We start from the raw sequence: 20144 nt of genomic DNA, 5'->3' as shown, positions 1-20144 counted from the left end.
TTAAGGGTGTAAAATGTAATTTAGGTTTAAAACTTTTAACACAAAATGTAAATAGTGGGTCACCTCTCTCACCTGTTAGAGCTCGAATCCTAATTTCAATTGCAGCCAACACTTTTAACTCTTTACTGGGTTGTAAACTAAGGATGAACATTTTGTTCCAACTACTCGTATTTGTACATGTACATGTATCGTATCTATACACGTATCAATTTAGTCTATTCGGTACGGGTATTAGTACTCATTTTTGTTGAATTTCGGTACAAGTACAATTGGGTACACGTTCGGGTACGTTTGGTATTTTGTACATGTTTAGAATATATAGGGGTTTAATTGTGATTCTTCATATCTAATATATAAAACTAGATTTAGACCCCGTGTATTACACATGACAGGTCAATCTTTAAATTACAATTTGATAATATGATGCAAATAAAAAATACAATTAAACGTAAACAATAAGTACATAACTATGGGCAAAAACGTACTTACATGTATACTTCTATCTATACTACATCTACAAAGAAGTTTTGACTTTACAATTTATAAATTTTAAAAAATCTCTTCGTATACAACATTTGAAGTTTTATCGAAAGTTTTCCCATCTTTATCTAATAATATCAATTTTAAGCCGCATTTGCTCGTTACTCAATATAATGCAACATACAGTTGTTTACTGGAAAAAACTGGACATCAAATGACCAAACCAACCATAGAAAGAGATTGTCACTTGCTCATATTCATCGTCATTGCAAGCATACGACAACTGGAATTTTTCTCATTTGAAATTTGAAATGAATTTTTATCAGAAAGAGTCAAAATAACTATATGTATCAGAAAGAGTCAACCCGTCTCATTTGGAATTTGAAAGTATTTTTTTATCAGGAAAAGTCAAAGTAACTTATATGTATAAGAATAACTGTCTCATTTCGAATATAACTTTTTAATTTAATGATGTATGTTATATACAACTATCTACTTTACCCAAAATAGAGGAAATGAAATCAAGACCATTAAGTCTTGACTTACAAAATAAACCATTATTGTCATCCAACGATATTTCCCTTAAGTAAAGCATAGGATTATTTTCAAGTAAAAATGTATTCAGCTATCCTTTCACGAGAACGACAAATTTATCCAAAAGCTTATATTTTAAATAAAATCTTTGTCATATCAATATTTTAATTTTGATATAAGGAAAAGTATATATTTTAATATGGTTATTGTTGATCAAAATCTTTACTAAAAATAACTCAATATAACAAATAAAAAACGCCAATAACAAATTGTTTTAACCCATGAATATAATTAGAATCAAGGAGATTAAAGATTAAGAATTTTGGAGAGAAAACATGATCAAGAATTAATATGGGACTGACAAGTGTCGACAAGATTTTCTTTTATTAGTAATGTAAGATAAATTCTCCAACCATGTTGTAACAAATGTTTCTTCAATATTAAATAACATAACATCCAAGACTCGAGCCAACAAACAAATCACTTAAAGTCGGTGACTAAATTAGGTTTTTTCAATACTATCTTATCATTAAATCGACCACCAATTTGGTACTTGTACTAAATCTGGTACTTGTCACGTACATGTGCAAGTACTGATACCCGGACTAATTCAGGTTATTTGTTACTCATACTGGTACCAGTTTCAAGATCGTCGAAGATTTGGAAATAAAAAAGTAAAGTGGTACAAAATCGGGTACCGTACCGAAATACCCGTACTCGTACCATACCGAAATTTTTGGTACGAGTATCAATACATGTTTTTATTGATTTTTGGTACAAGTACAATCGGGTACGAATACAGGTATTGTCTCAAGCTCATTCCTACTATAAACCACAAGGCGAGCGCATTTTCACAATTTTAGCTTTTATGATAAGGAAAACACAAGGTGAGCTCGCTTCATCCTAAAGCGGTCCAAAGACTGCCCGATTGGCCAGAAACTACTGATCTTTATGCCTGATTTGGACTGCCTAGCAATTGATTGGCCAATTAGATGAAAATTTCAAGGTGAACCTCCGATCAGTCGCCAATCATTCGAAGAATAGTCAGGATTTTTACAACCTTATAATTTGGTATTTCTTGCATATGTAAATGATATAGGATGATAATTAAATAACTTATTTTATCAACTTTAAAAATGTCACTATGAGGACTAGTCTCAAAATAAAATACAACATTCATGGGAAAGGTTAACGTACAAATGAAATTAACGTGCTAAACGTGAGAATCAAGTAGAGTAATTTTATATATAAGTAGAGTAATTATCATAACACGTTAATTTTATTTATATTTGATCAAAACCTCAACATTCATATAGCACAAAATATAAGATAAATGATATCATAGTTGAAGAATTAAAGAAAAAGATATGCAGTTGATGCACGGAACAATTACTAGAATATAGTTACTGGAATGTAGTTTTGTCTTAAAATCTACATTAATCATGCAACCCGTATACATTGAAGCCACATTTAAGCAAAAGGTAAATATTACCGAACACTACAAATATACTTTTATCTAATCTATTTAAGACCTTTTTTTTAAAGTCATTTAGACAAATAAAAATAAAGTTTTTCAAAGGAACCTTCCATATGAAGATTTTTCAAAGTAAGAATACACAAGCGTGAAGATGTCTTAATCTTTTAAAACAAAGTTACAATATTTTGCAAAACAATAAGCAATGTTTGAAGTTTGTTTCCGGTCAAAAGAGTGAAACAAGTAAGCCGTCTTTCCTTTATTGAGTTCCATCGCATTTTAAAATAAGGTAATTGTTTACTAACTGAATTTGTCAAATGGCTTCTTGTTAGGCCTAGGGGTTTTATAATGACTAAAAAAATAATGTTTTGAGTTTTGACTAAACACAAGTGCTAATAGTTTATGAGAGAATTGCACTTCATATAGAAACACTATTGATACACATCCGGACCTTGGATCCACCATATGACTTGGAAAGTTCTCTCACACGTCTATTTAACCTTATTTCCATCACTTAGACCTAACCCCTTTAACATAAAAACAAAAAATAAACGTTTAGACAATCTCAAATTATCATTTGTTCTTAAAACCTTTAGTCAAAATTGAAAGATATTCAAAACCTTGGTTTCATTAGTCACAAATCTCCAAATGATTCTCATAATTTTTATTTTATAAATATAATATATCCTAACCTAATATACCCTGTGGTGGAAACAGAAAGTTCATGAATGTTAAGACTGAAACAAAAATCATCCATTACTACTCTAACTCTCTAAGTGACCCCTACGTGAAGATGTGAAGATGTTGGCTACATGATATTTGGACGGAACATGACACACCCGAACTTGGACATAAGCGACTTTCTCGCGCACACAATGAATGCCTCTTTCGATGTCCTTGGTATGTTGCAGCTGAGCAGGATTGTCGGTTAACTAGATAGCACCAGGGGCGGATTTATGCCCACATCACTGTAGCTACAGGACTATAAGAATGTTTCGGTGCTATGTAGTATGTAGAGTTGTAGACTTGTAGGTACGGGTTTTTTGATTGACTCTATTGATTTTTCGGACGATGACTCCATTCTTTGAATATTAGATCGAGATGGAGAATAAATTGAATATTTTGAAGGATTTGTTAGAAAGGAAAGGAAGGTGTAACATCTCATTTTTCTAATTTCGGTTAATAAAATGAGAATATGGATTATTATGAGTCGGGCTAGTGTTTGGTGAAATGGATATGGGCTATGGACTTGGGTCATGGACTTGGGTCATGAAGGAAAGAAGGAAAAGACCATGGGCTTAAGCCCATGATCCATATTTATATAAACCTTAATTACCCATTTTTCATTCATTTACACATATTCCATACACCACCAAAATACACACTTAGTTCTCTCTCATCTTGCTCTCTCTCTCTCTCTAGCCGAAATCACCAAGGAAAACTGATCCCGATCCAAGGTAATGTTAGTATGATATTGTATGAGCTCAAACCCGTTAGATCTAGTTGAGAAACGACGAGCTGACACCTTTAAACCGTTAAAGTCACGAGATCCGGGTGGAATCGGGTATAAACCGAACCTAATGTAACATTCGTCAATTTTCGGACCCGAAAACCCGGCTCGTTTAAAATTTCGATGTGATTCAGTTAATTATACATATACCCATATGTTACATATTTCATACGTAATAGTTTTTCTTTCCTAAAGTTATTTAATAATATTAGTCTTTACTAATATATATATATATATATATATATATATAAATTATAACACTCATTATTTTTTTCTTTATTCAAATATCATATAAATAATATTATTGATGCATAACCAAAGTACATCATTTTAATCTAGCTATATCACATTTATTTTTACCTAAAGTTATTTATTTTCAAAAGATGAAAAATATCTTTCAACACCATTCAAATTTTGGTCAAACATCCCTCCCCCCCAAATCACCCTCCTAATCAATTTTATCATTAAAACATTCTAAAAAATAACCTCCTTATTTTAGTATAAATAAGAACTTTCTCTCACCCCTTTCATTCTGGCACCACTATTTGAAAAGTTCAAGAGATTATTTTTTTTTTCATTTCAAATGTAGGGTTTTAATTATTCAAGTCTTCTTCATCTTATTACTATTTATTTTAAATTCTTGTTCATACTAATTAATCAAATGGTCATATGACCATAACACAATTATGTCTAGGAATCCACATAATCTATACACCATGGTGTATAGGGTGGATGAGACAAAGAACATAAGGAGATGATCGATTGCACGAAGGTCACATTTGAAACGCTCTTACATCTTTATTTTTCTGTTTTGAGTCATTATTTTTTTTTGTTCAAAGGACCCAAGGATTTTTGATGATATATGCTAATAAATGTTATATAATCATATCCAAAAAAGACCATAATTTTATTTAATCAAAATCTTTTTCGAAATCGTTAGAATATTGCTTTTAGCAATATTTCAGTTTTGACATTAGATATAGCCGTCAAAGAAAGAGGCATATCTTATTTATAACAAACTGAAAAAGCGCAAAACCAAATTCTATGATATACTTCAATGAAATACGGTTCTAAAAACTATTTTTACGCGTTTTAATTCATTCCTATGAATTCACAATAAATATTTTAAAAACAGTGCGCGGATTCGTACCCTCTGATTTACATGGCTTTTTTGGCCTATTTAGGTTACGAATCTGGAAAACTTTTCTAAATGAAAGTTGTTTAAAACATTATAATTTAGTAGACTGTAAAGTTTTGATTTATAATAAAATTGTTTGATATTTTAAATACCTTAATCAAAACAGAATAGTTTGTTGTCCAAAAATTGATTTTGTATTTCATCTTCCTTTTTAATTTTTTCCTTGTTTTTATCTTATATTTATACATTAGATTTAGTATTCTTTCAACTTTCCAATCCCATTAGTTAGTCTTTAATTATTATATTTTGTTTATTTATAGTTCGAAAGGTTCGATCGTTCATTTTCTTTAACGTGCTTTTGGTTGTCATTTCAAGTTTGGCTTTAATCTCAAATGTGAGTTTACATATCCCCGTTTTTCATCTTTTAAGTTTTGGGGGTGGCATGTATACCATATTTACATTACCCATTTTTATTTCCACATATATTCAAAACACAATTCAATATATGTTCATGTGTGATTATTGCATGCTCTATGATAATGCTCTATGTTTATTTTATGTTTGGTGGTTGGTATCTCATCCTCATCTATCCTCATATAGTATGATCATACATTTACCCAAGTACATTGATTTCGTATCAATAAGAACGGGTCCACATCTATTTAGTTGATTACATTTTCATAAGAATTGTAATACTCATTATTTACATATGAATTGAGATTTATCTATATATATACCTCAACTAAAACTTATGTACTCCCACCAACATTCGTGTTGACAAACTTTATTTTTATACATGCTACATGTACAAGTAATTTACAATGTTCAAGATCGAAGAAATTAGTTTTACCTTAGGATATTATTCAAAATACAAAACATGATGTAATTGTTGTTTATTATTGAATTTGTGTACTTGTTAATGTTAATGAAATTAAATAATTATTGTCGCTTTAATTGGTGTCTTTTGAGCTACTGTCCAATCTATACGTTACGCCCCGGCATGTTATGCCTTTGGTCGAGGTGTGACACCTAAGATGAGCTTAGGGGTCACCCTAGCTCAGATCTGGATCGAACGGGACGAAAAACGGTGAAAATGGTGCAAAAATACGTTTTTCTGGCGAACCCGTGGTTTTCCGGCGACGGCGGCGCTGGAAAGGCTGGTACGAGGAAGGACATTCTCTGACCTAACCCTAATTCGTTAACCTAGAGTTAACGAATTAGAGGCAATTCGTCAGATGATTCGTTACAGGAAGCTTAACGAACTAGCCTTAGTTCGTATCCAGATTCGTTAAGGAAAAGATAACGAATTAGCCCCAATTCGTTATAGCCATTCGTTAAAGGAGATAACGAATTAGAAGGTTCAATTCGTTACAGAGGGGTCATTCGTTATAGGGTTCAATTAGTTATAAGGACCAAGTTCGTTATGAACCCAATTCATTAAGAACCAAGTAATGAACCAGACCATGTTTAGAAAACAAACCAGAATAACGAATCAGCTAACGAACTAGATCATGAAAGATAACGAATTAGTTAACGAATCAAGCTTAATCCGTTAGGGCAAATGAGTTAGCGAATTGGAAAATAATTTAAAATTCTAATGAAAAATGTGATAAGACAGTTAATGGAAATAAAATTTTTCCAAGCTGACCTGGCAGCTCGACCCCAGCCAGGGGCTCTGCCCCTTGGACCCTGCTAGGGGATGCCGCCCCTAGACCCCGCTGCCAGGGGCGCTGCCCCCGGACCCCCGTTCATTGAGGGTTATAACTAGACTATAAACGCGATGTGAGTAGTGATAGTTAATTGATACGTGTAATTGTTATACAGTTAGCCGATCACATCTAAGGAAAAGGAATAACAATTAACGGTGAACGTAATCGAGTTCAGGTGAGTTTCTAGCCCCACTTCTTTGTTATGTTTTCGGGGCTGTGTGCATACTCGATGTGATAGTTAATACACTTAACTTAAGTGGTAAGTGTATGCCTTATATGAATTATGTATGATGATTGCTTGATGGTGCATGAACGATCTTCGGATATTGCATGGACCGATAAGTGGTAGCTAAATATATGAATGATATATATGATGTATGATTGATGTATGAATGAAGTATGTATGATGTATGAATGATATATGTATGGTATGTAAATAGTACGTGAACGATCTTCGGATATTGCACATGTTATTAAGGCAAGTATGTAAAGGACATGTATGTTACGGTAGCACAATATAAAGGGACCAGACCCTAATAATATCTATGAGGATAGGGACCAGACCCTAATAATATCTGTGAGGATAGGGAACATACCCTTATAATATCTGTGATGGTAGGGACCAGACCCTAATAATATTTGTGATGTTGGGGACCAGACCCTTATAATATCTGTGAGGTTATAGGGCGGAAGACTCTTTATTTAGTATGGATAGTTATGCAAGTAAAATAAAGTATGAATAATGTACACACCTTCGGGCACGTGTGCAAGTGTGTGAACAGATTGTATGTCGTATGATTAACTAGAAATCACTCAGCGTAGCTGACTTTTAATATGCACGCAGGTGAGTAGATTGAGGCAGCTTGCATAAGGGGAAGCACATGGCATGAACTTGAAGAAGCTGACATCTCAAGAAATGTTATGTTACTTTAAAGACAATATTTTATGATTAAATGTTTTGAATGCCCGTTAAGACAAGAATGGATGGCTATGTAATATAATGGTTTGAATGTTTTAATATTGCGCGAATGTTTTCATTAACTCTGATATTATGAAATGTGTTTATGAGTAAATCCAACGTCAAAAGTGAGGCACCGATAACGGGGCCTTACAGAAGGTTTCTAGCAATCGGAGGGTAGCCACTCTAAGTCTAAGTCATTGAACCTTCATTTTTAGTCATTTTATTAGAAAATATTCAAAGAATGGAGTCATCGTCGAAGAATCTTCTTTAAACTTTGAATTCTTCGTTCGTATCAATCCCTAGATCCGTATCATAAACGTCCAAAACATCGAGTCGCCATCACATGTACCTCGAATCAAAATAATACTAAATTTAAGTACATAATCTACAACAATTTAATATGAAATGATAAAAAAAGCGAGGGAAATTGGCATTAAAATATGTATAATTTACATCACACCATGATACATATATAAAATGTTGGATACCACAATTATCTAAGTCCCTTAATAAACACAAACAAAGCTCATTGTGATTCGTTGAATAATGTGAATAATACTATTTAGGGACCGGCAAACCTCCGTCATGGTTGGTAGCGACAATATAATACTATGGATTACACGTTATTCAATCTGTATTGCTTAGTATTGACAAGACGAATGGTGAAACTATTTGTCAGGAATTGTGTTGTGGATTTATTAAGTATTACATTAATCTGTATAAACAATGCTTTTTTACCCTTTGATACGAAAACATGCCATGGTGAACCAAATTGTTGTCGGACTTAATTTGGGTTGATGGGTTTATCAGCATTTACATAAAAAAAATGTTTTATCTCACTATTTCATATTTCAAACCTGTGAACTCACCAACCCTCCGTAGAACTCATGATTTCAGGTCAAGATAACAAGTAACTAAATATGCTTCTGTTTAAGAGTTCAATTTTTAGAAAACATAAATATTTAGTATGTTTAAGTTGGTTCAAGTGTAAAGGTAGCATAGTGCCAAAACATTTGTAATATTTTTAGATGTTATGAAATGAAATGTGTATTTATTTTGTTTACGTTAAACAATGTTTGTGAAATCATAATTTTTCGCACATTTAATTCCACTTTAACGAGGTGCGATAGTTGCATCAGCAACACGAATTCAGTATGTTCATGGCCGATACCGATACGGTACCAATACCATATAAAGATGGACATTTTGTAATAGTCACCAACATTGTATGGATATATAGTACCCACTTTTACAAAAAAAAAAATCATTTTGGTATTTCCGGGACCGGTACCGATATCACCCCTACGAACCCTACCATAACTTGTGCCAAATTTGCACTTAATCTTTAAACTTTATTTATTTTCCCCCTAAATGTACACGTTTCATAAAATTACAAACATAACTCTTCGATGTATTTATTTTTGTAACACTTATTTTATTTGCTAAATAATAGAAAACCAATAAACTAAACACATATCAAAATATTTTTGAGCATATTACGACTTTATTTATTAGGACTATAGCAAGTAACAATAGCATACATAATAAATGAAATTATGAAAAGACCATTGTGTGATCATTTCAATCCAATTTTGATTACAACATATTAGGGCTCAATAATAATAATAATAATAATAATAATAATAAGCCAGCCAGGGTCCCTGTTGATGATTTGACAAAAAAATTCTCACTTTCTGAAGCAAATTGTTCACCCCCTTTTGCTGTCATCAACACAACACCATTTTTCCTTCAAACCCATCATCCATCCACCATGGCGGCGGCGGCATGGCAGCCACAAGAAGCAGGGTTGAAGGAGATCTTTGGATTACTGGAACAGCAAATATCTCCTCATTCAGACAAATCCCAGATATGGCAGCAGCTCCAACACTATTCCCACTTCCCAGATTTCAATAATTATCTTGCTTTCATTCTAGCTCGTGCTGAGGTAGGTAGTAATCCTTAATGATTCATTCATTTTGGGAGATCTGATTGTTTGATTATAGTGTCAAGTTTGGATTTTTTTTCTTTCTTTCTTTTGATAATTTAGTAGGGGTGTGCCCGGTTCGGTTCGGTTATTAGTCTCAACTGAATTAACTAGTTGGAGTTTGGTTAATCAGTTCACTTTATTCGGTTAAATAACCAAAGTTAAACTTGGCCTAAAACTTTTACTTAGAAATACATGAAATGGATGCATAAGTACATGAAATGAAGGTATAAAAGCTAAAAATATATGAAAATATGAATGATCAGGTTCGCTTAATTTCGGTTAACCGAGGGTACGAAAAAAAGACCGATAACTGCTTTTCGGTTAATTATTTTCGTTTGCAATTTAGGTTAAAGTTTAAACCAGTGAAGTCGTCATTCGTTTTTTGCTTGATACTAGCTTTAGTTACTAGGAGCTGATCATGCTTTTATTATTACAATATTTTGTTTTTTTCGATTAATGAGTTTCAAATATGAAGTATTTGACTCTCATGCATTCATCTTATCATGAGTGAGTTGAATATTTGGACATCAAACTCAAAAAATTGGAGTTTAGAAAGTGACTGTTTTTTATATTTAGGAATTGAGTATGATATATTAAACACTAGCAGTGATATCAATTACAAATGAAATAACCTACTAAATGTACATATAACTTGAGTAATTATTATTACTCTACGTCTTGAACTACAGTAATTACACTACAAAAATGAAGTAGAGTAATAGTAAATAGTAAGTACTCTAGTTCAAAATCTGTAGAGTAATACCATAATTACTCTAGTTATTTGTATGCTTCTCACCTTATGAGCAGTTTGTATTTGATCTTAACACTAAATACTATTAGCTTAGATTACTAGTAGTTTGGTTAGTGAGTTTTAAATATTAAGTATTTGACTCATATGCGTTCATGTTGTTATGCTGGTGTGCTACAAATAGAGCTTTTGGTGTTCCTCTTATTTTGTTTGATTATTAGTGAAGTCTTTATGTTTGTTGATAATGTAAACTTATGAAAAAGCTCCATTAACACAAAAGTGGTAGGCTATCACCGTTTACTATTGGCTTGTTTACAAAACGATTCGATTTCAAGCGAGCCGCGAACTCTTTGAACAACTTTATCACAACGTTTTTTTTTCCGGACATCTAAAAATAGATTTTGTTATTGCGTTTGCGTTTGTGACATTTTATATACATGCATAAAAATTTGGTGCTAAGGTTGATATGACATGTATAATCTACAGGGAAAACCCGTGGAGGTCCGACAGGCAGCCGGATTACTTCTGAAAAACAATCTAAAAACCGTATTCAAGTCAATGCCATTAACTAATCAAGAATACATAAAAGCTGAATTGTTACCATGTTTAGGATCAACAAATAGACAAATTCGGTCTACGGTTGGAACTATTATTAGTGTTGTTGTTGAGATTAGCGGTGTTTTAGGATGGCCCGAGTTGTTGCATACTCTTGTCAAGTGTTTGGATAGTAACGACTTAACTCATATGGAAGGTGCCATGGATGCTTTGTCTAAGGTATTCTTGTTAATTATCAACCGTATGTACATACTTTATTAATAATTAATTATTTTTATACACAATTTATATATATATATATATATATATATATATATAAATTAGTTTTGTATATAACACAATATATATATTATTTAGTTATTTTTATCATAATTTACTACTATAAAATACAGATTTGTGAGGATGCTCCTCAAGTGTTAGATGTGGAAAGTCCTGGATCATCTGAGCGACTCGTTGATATATTTATCCCACGATTACTAAAGGTAACAATTTCATCTTGTTATTACACACACACACACATATTCATTCATACATTGGGGAGTGTTCAAATGAGAACCAAGAAATACGCCGAGAGCTGCGAAAAACGCATAATGCACCTGTACCTCTTGTTTTAAGTGCTATACGAAAGACGGTTACATATGCGCCTACGCGCTATCTCATGAAATCATTAATGCACACCGTACAAGTGCTTTATGCTGTTCTCGCAGTTCTTCACATAAAACTGGTTTTTGAAAAGATTCCGTCCTTACTCCCAATAATATATATGTGTATTAAGGGAGGGTTCTACATAGTACACATTTTTTTTTGAGAACAAGAACAAAATAGATCATTCATTTTTTCAATCTACTTTTTTTTAAAAAAAAAAAAATAGTTTTGTCTAAATTCTAAAATAAATGAGATTAAATTTTGTTTATATATAAAACCAATACATGTACAAGCCATATGTAGGTTATATTACCTACACTCATGTAGTAAACGCATTTTTTGGAAAAAGCATACGAACAAATTAGCTTAACGGTTTTCATGTATAGCATGCACATTTGTATGTAAGTGGTAAGATTTTTATAAATACAAAATATTGATAAAATATTTAAATTATTTAAGTTTGTTCTCACAATAGTTTAGTGTTATGTAACGAATCTCATCCTATATATGTATATATGTGTGTGTGTATCTATATCTTCTTTATAAAGTTCTTGATTTACCCATGTCGCAAATCGTGCAGTTATTTCAATCTTCACATGCCTCTCTTAGAAAGCTTGCATTGGGCTCTGTAAATCAGTTCATTTTGTTGATGCCACCAGTAAGTTTTGTTTAAAGCATTTATCTTTATACTAAATAAGTTTAATACTAATGACAGGAACATAAACTTTTTACAGGTCTTGAATATGTCTATGGATACATACCTGCAAGGTTTATTTGTTCTTGCTAATGACACGTCATCAGAAGTCCGGAAATTGGTAAATATTTCCACACAATGTCATATAACACGTTTAGCTTATTAGTCAGAAGGGTATTTATGGAATTTTGTTATTTATATGATGGATAGGTTTGTTCGGCTTTTGTTCAGCTAATTGAAGTTCGTCCTTCTTTTATTGAGGTGGGATTTTGTTTAATATATACTTTACTTTCATATTCATACTTATTAGATCTTGTGATTATTTTCGGGTATGTATTGTGTTCACCTTTCATTTATTATTTCATATGGTTCACAAAGTGATTTTTGTGGTTGCAGCCACATTTGCGTAATGTAATTGAATACATGCTACAAGTGAATAATGACCCTGATGATGACGTGTCACTTGAAGCCTGTGAATTTTGGTAACCTATTGCTTGTGGATGCTGTTATAGCTTTGTACCTTCTAACTTTATTGTTTTTCTTTTTTACCCTCTGTTTTTAAATTTGCAGGTCTGCATATTGTGAAGCATCATTGCCACCTGAGAATTTAAGACCGTTCTTGCCACATTTGATTCCTGTATGCTAACTTTTCTCATTACTTAAGGGTGAATATACACCCCTAAAGTTTCCTAAATATCATATATGCCTCTATAAACCAAGTAAAGTATCATGTTTACTTCATTTTGTTATAAACAGTTGAGATTATTACCATTCTACCCTTATTTTCCTCAAAGCTTTAAAGTTTCATATTTATCCATATTTAACCTTCAGTTTTCATATTTACTCATCAACATTATTATTCTCAAAAGTATAAACTTATTCATTTCATTAAATTGATATATTTTTCTTCTCATCGACTTTTTTTACAATTAATTTTTTTTTGAGAACATGCATAGGAACTTATCGGACAAGTGTGATATAACAATTGTAGGTTTTGTTGACAAACATGGCTTATGCTGACAATGATGAGTCACTACTTGATGCAGAGGTCAACTAGTTCCTGTGTTTTTTCTTTAACTGAGTTTTTTCATTAATTGTAGATTATAACAAACGTTCATAATTGCAGGAAGACGGGTCTCTTCCGGATAGAGATCAGGTTCTAATTTCTGTCTCTATTTAGACCTCTTTAGGAACATTCTTAATAAACTTATGGTTCTTGAATGGTTTTCTTAATTTATATTAGCTATGCAGGATTTGAAGCCGCATTTTCATTCATCACGTTTTCATGGATCAGATGAAGCTGAAGATGATGTATGTTCTTAAAATTTCGGGTTTGGTTCGTTTTCAGTTTTTTTTTGGTTTTAGGTTTTCAATTTTCACAATGGATTTAGTTCGATTTCGGTTGTTACATTTGGGCAAAAAAAGGCCCAAAATGAATTTGGGCCAAAATCTTTCCATTAATTATTAATTAATTGATTATTACATGTTTGGACTTTGTTTGGACCTAAGTTATTTTGGGCTAAACCATTTATGGTCTCCTATAAATGACTTAAAATCAATTTTTTCGGTATTTTTGGTTCAGTTCGGTTCGGTTCCATTCGGTTCTTTTGGTTTTTGGTTCATAGCAAAACCGAGACTTAACCGAGAAACTGTTTTTTAGAAAACAAAAACCAAACCGTCAGTTTTAGATTGGGGTTAATTTATTTCGGTTTGGTTTGTTCGGTTTTTGGTTGATAGCAAAACCGAAACTGAACCGAAAAATCGGTTTTTTAAAGACAAAAAACCAAATCGTCAGTTCTTGACTGGGTTTGGTTACTTCGGTTTGTTTTTTTTTGGTTGATAGCAAAGCTGAAACCCAACCTAAATATCAGTTTTAAAAAAACACAAAACCAAATTGCCGGTTTTTTATTGGATTCAGTTGTTCCAGTTTGGTTATGTTTGTTATTCAGTTATTTTAAAATACCATAAATTATTGTTTTTAACCCGACTCACACATCTTGCCAGTTGCCACCTGTATATAACTTCAATCAGTTAATTCGGTACTTATTTTCCTGTGCATATAATAACAGCTATCAATGACACTTGTTTACTTTTCTTTTATATGCTTATAATAATTACAGGATGATGACATAGTGAATAAATGGAACCTCAGAAAGTGCAGTGCGGCTGCCTTGGATATAATCTCCAATGTCTTCGGTGATGAGATTCTTCCGACTTTAATGCCTTTTGTCCAAGTAATCATTCTCCAATATTTCATCTTTAAGTGAACCATTAATTCACAATCGTTTTACCTTTTTTTTTGTTACAAGTAATCATAACATGACGGTTAACGTGCAGTCTAAATTATCCACATCAGACGATTCAAGTTGGAAACAAAGAGAGGCTGCGGTTTTAGCCCTTGGTGCCATTGCTGAGGGTTGCATTAATGGTCTTTATCCTCATCTTTCAGAGGTAACTTCTATAGTAAAATATTAATCAGCTTGAGATTAAATAAAATAATTGTTTTTCTCGTTTTATTTTTCAAAATGTTAAATATTTTCTTGTCAGATTGTAGCTTTCCTCATCCCGCTTTTGGATGATAAGTTTCCATTGATACGAAGCATTTCTTGTTGGACGCTTTCACGCTTTAGCAAGTTTATTGTTCAGGTACGATTTTAATTCGTTGTTAATTGTTACAAACATAGTTAATTATGACTTAATATTAATTTATTTGTTTTTTGTTTTCTGTTTTAGGGCATGGGTCATCGGGAGGGACATGAACAATTTGAAAAAGTTCTCACGGGTCTTCTAAGAAGAATTTTGGATGATAACAAGCGTGTGCAGGAGGCTGCTTGCTCAGCTTTTGCAATTCTAGAAGAGGTTATTAGAAAAGCAATGTGATAAATTGATTTGTTATTAAATAAAAAGTGCATTTATAATGTGTTAAACTTCAGGAATCTGCTGATCTTTTGTCACCACGATTGGAGATTATTTTACAGCACCTAATGTGCGCTTATGGGAAATACCAGGTTAATTTCTTAATGAATAATTTCTGTATTAGGTATGGTGGTATCTCATGATTCTTGCTTGATGGAATGATGGTATGTAGAGGCGGAACTCAGAATTGTATATGATGCTATCGGTACTTTAGCTGATGCAGTTGGAGGAGAACTCAATCAAGTAATGCACAATATCTTTTAGACTTATTATTATTTGTTATTATTTTATTTAAGTTTAGAGCTTTAGGGATAAACTTTACATATCATGAACTTTGTTGTGAAATTGCAGCCTAAATACCTTGAGATTTTGATGCCGCCATTAATCGCCAAGTGGCAGCAACTTTCAAATTCTGACAAAGACCTCTTCCCACTTTTGGAATGCTTTACATCCGTAGCACAAGTATTGTTTTTATGTACTTCATTATCGCAGCCTAAATACCTTTAAATTTTTTATTGTAAAATTAATGTTTAATTGTCCTTTTAGGCATTGGGTAGTGGATTCTCTCAATTTGCTCAACCTGTTTTCCAAAGATGCCTAGATATTATTCAGAGTCAACAACTTGCTAAGGTGTGATTATTAATTTTTCTATGAAGCATATATCATTATTGCAGCCTAAATACCTTTATTTTTAATAATTTTAAGTTTTGTAAAATTAAGCGAGGCAAATGAAACATATTTAAATCTTGGACTCTTAGTTATTTTTTTAGTGATAATCCATTTCCAATTAACTCGAAGTGGGACTTAATCGTGAAGAAAAAAGGTTTACCAAATAATGAGGTTTCATAATTGTTCAACTTTAAGTCAAGTTAGAAAGTAATCATTAAATAGAAACCAAGGTCGTATATGCTTAATTTGCCTCATTAAATGTTAAAACCATTTTAGCATTTATAAAAAAAATTCACACGATTGGAACGTGTAATGAAAGTTTGAGTGATTTTAAAGGAAAGAAAACTTTGTTAGTATTACAATATATTCCATTCTAGTGTTCGTTTGAATTTTGATCTTCTTTATGGTTAACTTTCGTGAATTTGACTTTTATTGCAGGTTTCACAAAGTAATTTTATATTTCTTTAGCATTTATAAAAAAGTTTCTCAAGATTGGAAGAATTGATGAAAGTTTGAGTGATTTTGACTTTATTTATGGTCAACTTTTGTGAGTTTGATGTATTTTTGTTGCAGGTTGATCCTGTTTCAGCTGGAGTTCAGTTTGACAAAGAATTTGTTGTTTGTTCATTGGATCTTTTGTCTGGACTGACCGAAGGTCTCGGTAGTGGAATCGAGAGTCTGGTAATGTACCTTTTTACCCCTGTATATTATCTAATACGATTCATGTATTCATTGCATAATCAAATTTCATTTTCATCACAGGTTTCGCAAAGTAATTTAAGGGATCTACTTTTACAATGTTGTTTGGATGACAGTTCTGATATCCGTCAAAGTGCGTTTGCGTTGCTTGGAGACCTTGCAAGGGTAATTTGGGTAATTTAATGAATAGATTCAGACATTCATGTTACTTAATAAATTTGTTGTCTTGGTGTTCTCATTAGGTTTGTCCAATTCATTTGCGTCCTCGTTTACCTGAGTTTCTTGATGTTGCTGCTAAGCAGCTGGTATAATTTGACCATTTGACTCCTTTCTGTTTGTTATTTTATTTTTAGCATTTTTATAAGATATATAAATTGTATACGTCTTGCAGAACACTCCCAAATTGAAGGAAACGATCTCTGTGGCTAATAATGCATGCTGGGCCATAGGGGAATTAGCAATCAAGGTGCATACTCTTTTAACTATGATGTGGAGGAGGTAGAATTGGTGGGTTGTAGGGGCGCAAATGATCCGAGGCGTTCCTGAGCTCGGTTCATTTAAGTTGCGAGAGCTTGAGCTCGAGCTGGGTTTGTTTCGAGCTCTATTTCTATAGCTCGTGCTTGGCTTGATATATTAATTTTAACTTGCATATGTAACATTATATATATTATTTAGCTATTTTTATCATATATTTATATGTAATAATAAATATTATATAAAGTTATATTTAATACATCAAATAAAGATTATATAAATAATAGGCTCGTTTAGGCTCATGAGCCAGCTTGAGCTTGGCTCGTCAGTAGTTTTTCAAGCCCAAGTTCTGCCCAAGGTCGGCATTTTATTATTTATTAATTATTTTATTTAAAATATTAATTATTATATATATGTTCAGTTATAATTTTTTATATATAGCACAGTATTTATTTTTTAGTTATTTATTATAGTTTTATGTATACTTTATGCGCAATAGGCTCGTTTAAGCTTGCGAGCCAGCTCGAGCTCGATAAGTGAAGTTCAGGCTTGGGCTAGTTCATTAAACAAGTTTAATTTTAAGCTCGAACTCGATAAGCTCAGTCTGTTTCGAGCTTTTATCAAGCCGATCTCGAATAGATGACGTGCGGTTTGGCTCATTTAGACCCCTAGTGGATTAGATAAATGGTGGTAGTTTTTTTAAGATATATGATTACAAAAATCATTTTGTTTTAATTATATTCTAATTTTTTTTAATAAACCGCTTTTGGAGTTTTACTTTCTGCGTTGGAAAATATGCCTTTTTAACTTTTAATGCCTATCCAAATTTCTTTTTATAAACAAATGCTTTTATTCAATATCTTGTATTTCAAATGCCTCAGGTTAACCAAGAAATATCTCCAGTCGTGATGACTGTAATTGCATGCTTAGTCCCAATCCTACAACACTCACAGGTAATTTCATTCGTTTCATTTCCTTCATGATTTTTCTTTTAATTATCTTTTCATATTATTTATTTTGTGATCATGAACAGGGGCTCAATAAGTCACTAATTGAAAACAGTGCCATCACATTGGGTCGACTTGCTTCGGTTTGCCCTGAGCTTGTATCACCTCACATGGAGCATTTCATGCAATCTTGGTGTATTGCTTTATCTATGTACGTATGTCGGTTACATGCCAATGCTATTAACTTTTTGTCATTTTTTCGCTTCAAAGTTTTTTAATATCATTATTTTGGTGACAGGATTCGCGATGACATTGAAAAAGAGGATGCTTTTCGAGGTCTATGCGCAATGGTACAAATCATGCTTATATTATTATTATTATTATCTATTATCTATTTTATTTTATTTTTTGAAGAAGAAAATATGTTTGGTTTGTTTGCAGGTTAAAGCGAATCCGTCAGGGGCTTTGAGCTCACTTGTTTTCTTATGTAGAGCTATTGCTAGTTGGCATGTAGGTTTTCAATATAAAATGATAAATAAGTTAATAAAATAAACAGAAATATTATTTTTTTTACATATTATGTTGGGTTGCAGGAAATAAGGAGTGTGGAATTACACAATGAAGTTTCACAGGTTCTGCTTGGTTATAAGCAGGTATGATCTACATACATACACACATACATATATGCAATCGTTTTTATCATGCAATATTTATTTATTATATTAAATAAAAGTTTCTTTGTGCATGCATATAATTAATAGGCTTGTTTAGGCTCGCTAGAGCTTGTTTAAGCTCGTTTACACCTCTGTGAATCACTATGGTTTTGATTGCAGATGCTGAATGGAGCATGGGAGCAGTGTATGTCGGCATTGGAGCCGCCTGTAAAAGAGAGGTTTCCAATTATAAAGTATAGTTTTGAGGGGGGCAAATTGGTTATTTAGGAAAGTGTTTTGAAGTGTTCTTCGGGCCATGCGTCTCAATCTCTATTAGACTAATGTTGTGCATTATCTTTCAATTGAAGAAAAGCCGAATATTAGGTTTTACCCGATGCAAACTGCAAATCTTCAACATTATGTGAGAGGACTTCAAAATCAAAGAGAAAGAAATCAGGTTACCTGGACATGGATTTTGTGTACAGGGGCTTTTTCGTCATTAGCCACTCCTGTTTTTTTTTTCTTTTGATTTTATTTATATATCGTGATTGCCACTATGCATCTTGTATTTGTGTTTACGTGTTTTTATTGATGTGCCGGTTTTTGGGTAGAATTTATAGATTATGGGTTTAAACTTTTAAGTGATGGTTGTTAAATTCATTATAGTGATTTTTGATGGGTGACTTAAGGGTGTGTATGCACTCTTGAATGTATTTGGATTTTGGAATTACTATTTAATATGTAGTGCTTATGCTTTGGTATATATGACCTCTTTTTAAATCCACCCGAAGGACAATATAGTCATTTTTGTTTCGTTAACGTGAGGATATATTTTTTTTAAACGGCAGCGATGTTATACTAGGAAGTTAAAAAATCAATCTTTGTAGAAACACTAATAATGATTAACTAAGACAACGCTAGAAGGATCAAATCTTTTAAAAAACGAGGACATTCTAACAGGTTATGTTGAACGTATTCCCGTTTCTTACATGTCGTATTCTATAATTAGAAAAATCATCGAAAAAAAAATTCATGTTCTCTCTTAATAAATCATTATTAAAAAAGAAGTGTATATAAAAAACGTTTTACTAAACAGAAATTACCTTTACAGATTCATATAAAAGTTGTACCATGTTTATATTATTTTCTATAGTATAATATATAATACTAAATAAGTGTTACTAACTACTAAGCATCTATAAATCTATGATTATAATATATTTCTAAAGTAAAAACATGAATATTTTCATTTATACTTTACAAAGCTTCTATTACAATAGAATTATGGCAAGGTGAGAGGGCGTTAAGCTTGCCCACACGGAGCTTTTGGCGTGGAACACCATAACTACAA

The 20144-nt window shown here is 32.2% G+C and overlaps 1 protein-coding gene across 1 annotated transcript; it reads left to right on the top strand.

Moving 5' to 3' along the window:
- Nucleotides 1–9486: 9486 nt before the first annotated feature.
- LOC143606073 (transportin-1-like) lies at nt 9487–19382 on the top strand. The gene is made up of 29 exons (XM_077081967.1): nt 9487–9751; nt 11028–11315; nt 11489–11578; nt 12322–12399; nt 12476–12556; nt 12646–12696; nt 12832–12917; nt 13006–13072; nt 13427–13483; nt 13562–13591; nt 13687–13746; nt 14556–14669; nt 14773–14886; nt 14983–15081; nt 15169–15294; nt 15369–15443; nt 15526–15594; nt 15703–15813; nt 15898–15981; nt 16594–16701; nt 16783–16884; nt 16962–17024; nt 17111–17185; nt 18075–18146; nt 18227–18351; nt 18439–18490; nt 18582–18650; nt 18734–18793; nt 18974–19382. Exons 1-29 carry the CDS (start codon nt 9578–9580, stop codon nt 19079–19081), a joined length of 2688 nt encoding a protein of 895 aa, XP_076938082.1. The 5' UTR covers nt 9487–9577; the 3' UTR covers nt 19082–19382.
- The last annotated feature ends 762 nt before the right edge of the window (nt 19383–20144 follow it).

Source organism: Bidens hawaiensis, unplaced genomic scaffold, assembly GCF_021521415.1.
Source record: "Bidens hawaiensis isolate Kalapana, Puna unplaced genomic scaffold, B.hawaiensis_p1.1 tig00072928_1, whole genome shotgun sequence".
Classification (NCBI taxonomy): Eukaryota; Viridiplantae; Streptophyta; class Magnoliopsida; order Asterales; family Asteraceae; genus Bidens; species Bidens hawaiensis.
The sequence above is the reverse complement of the archived record's forward strand: the minus strand, read 5'-3'. Positions and strand labels throughout refer to the sequence as shown.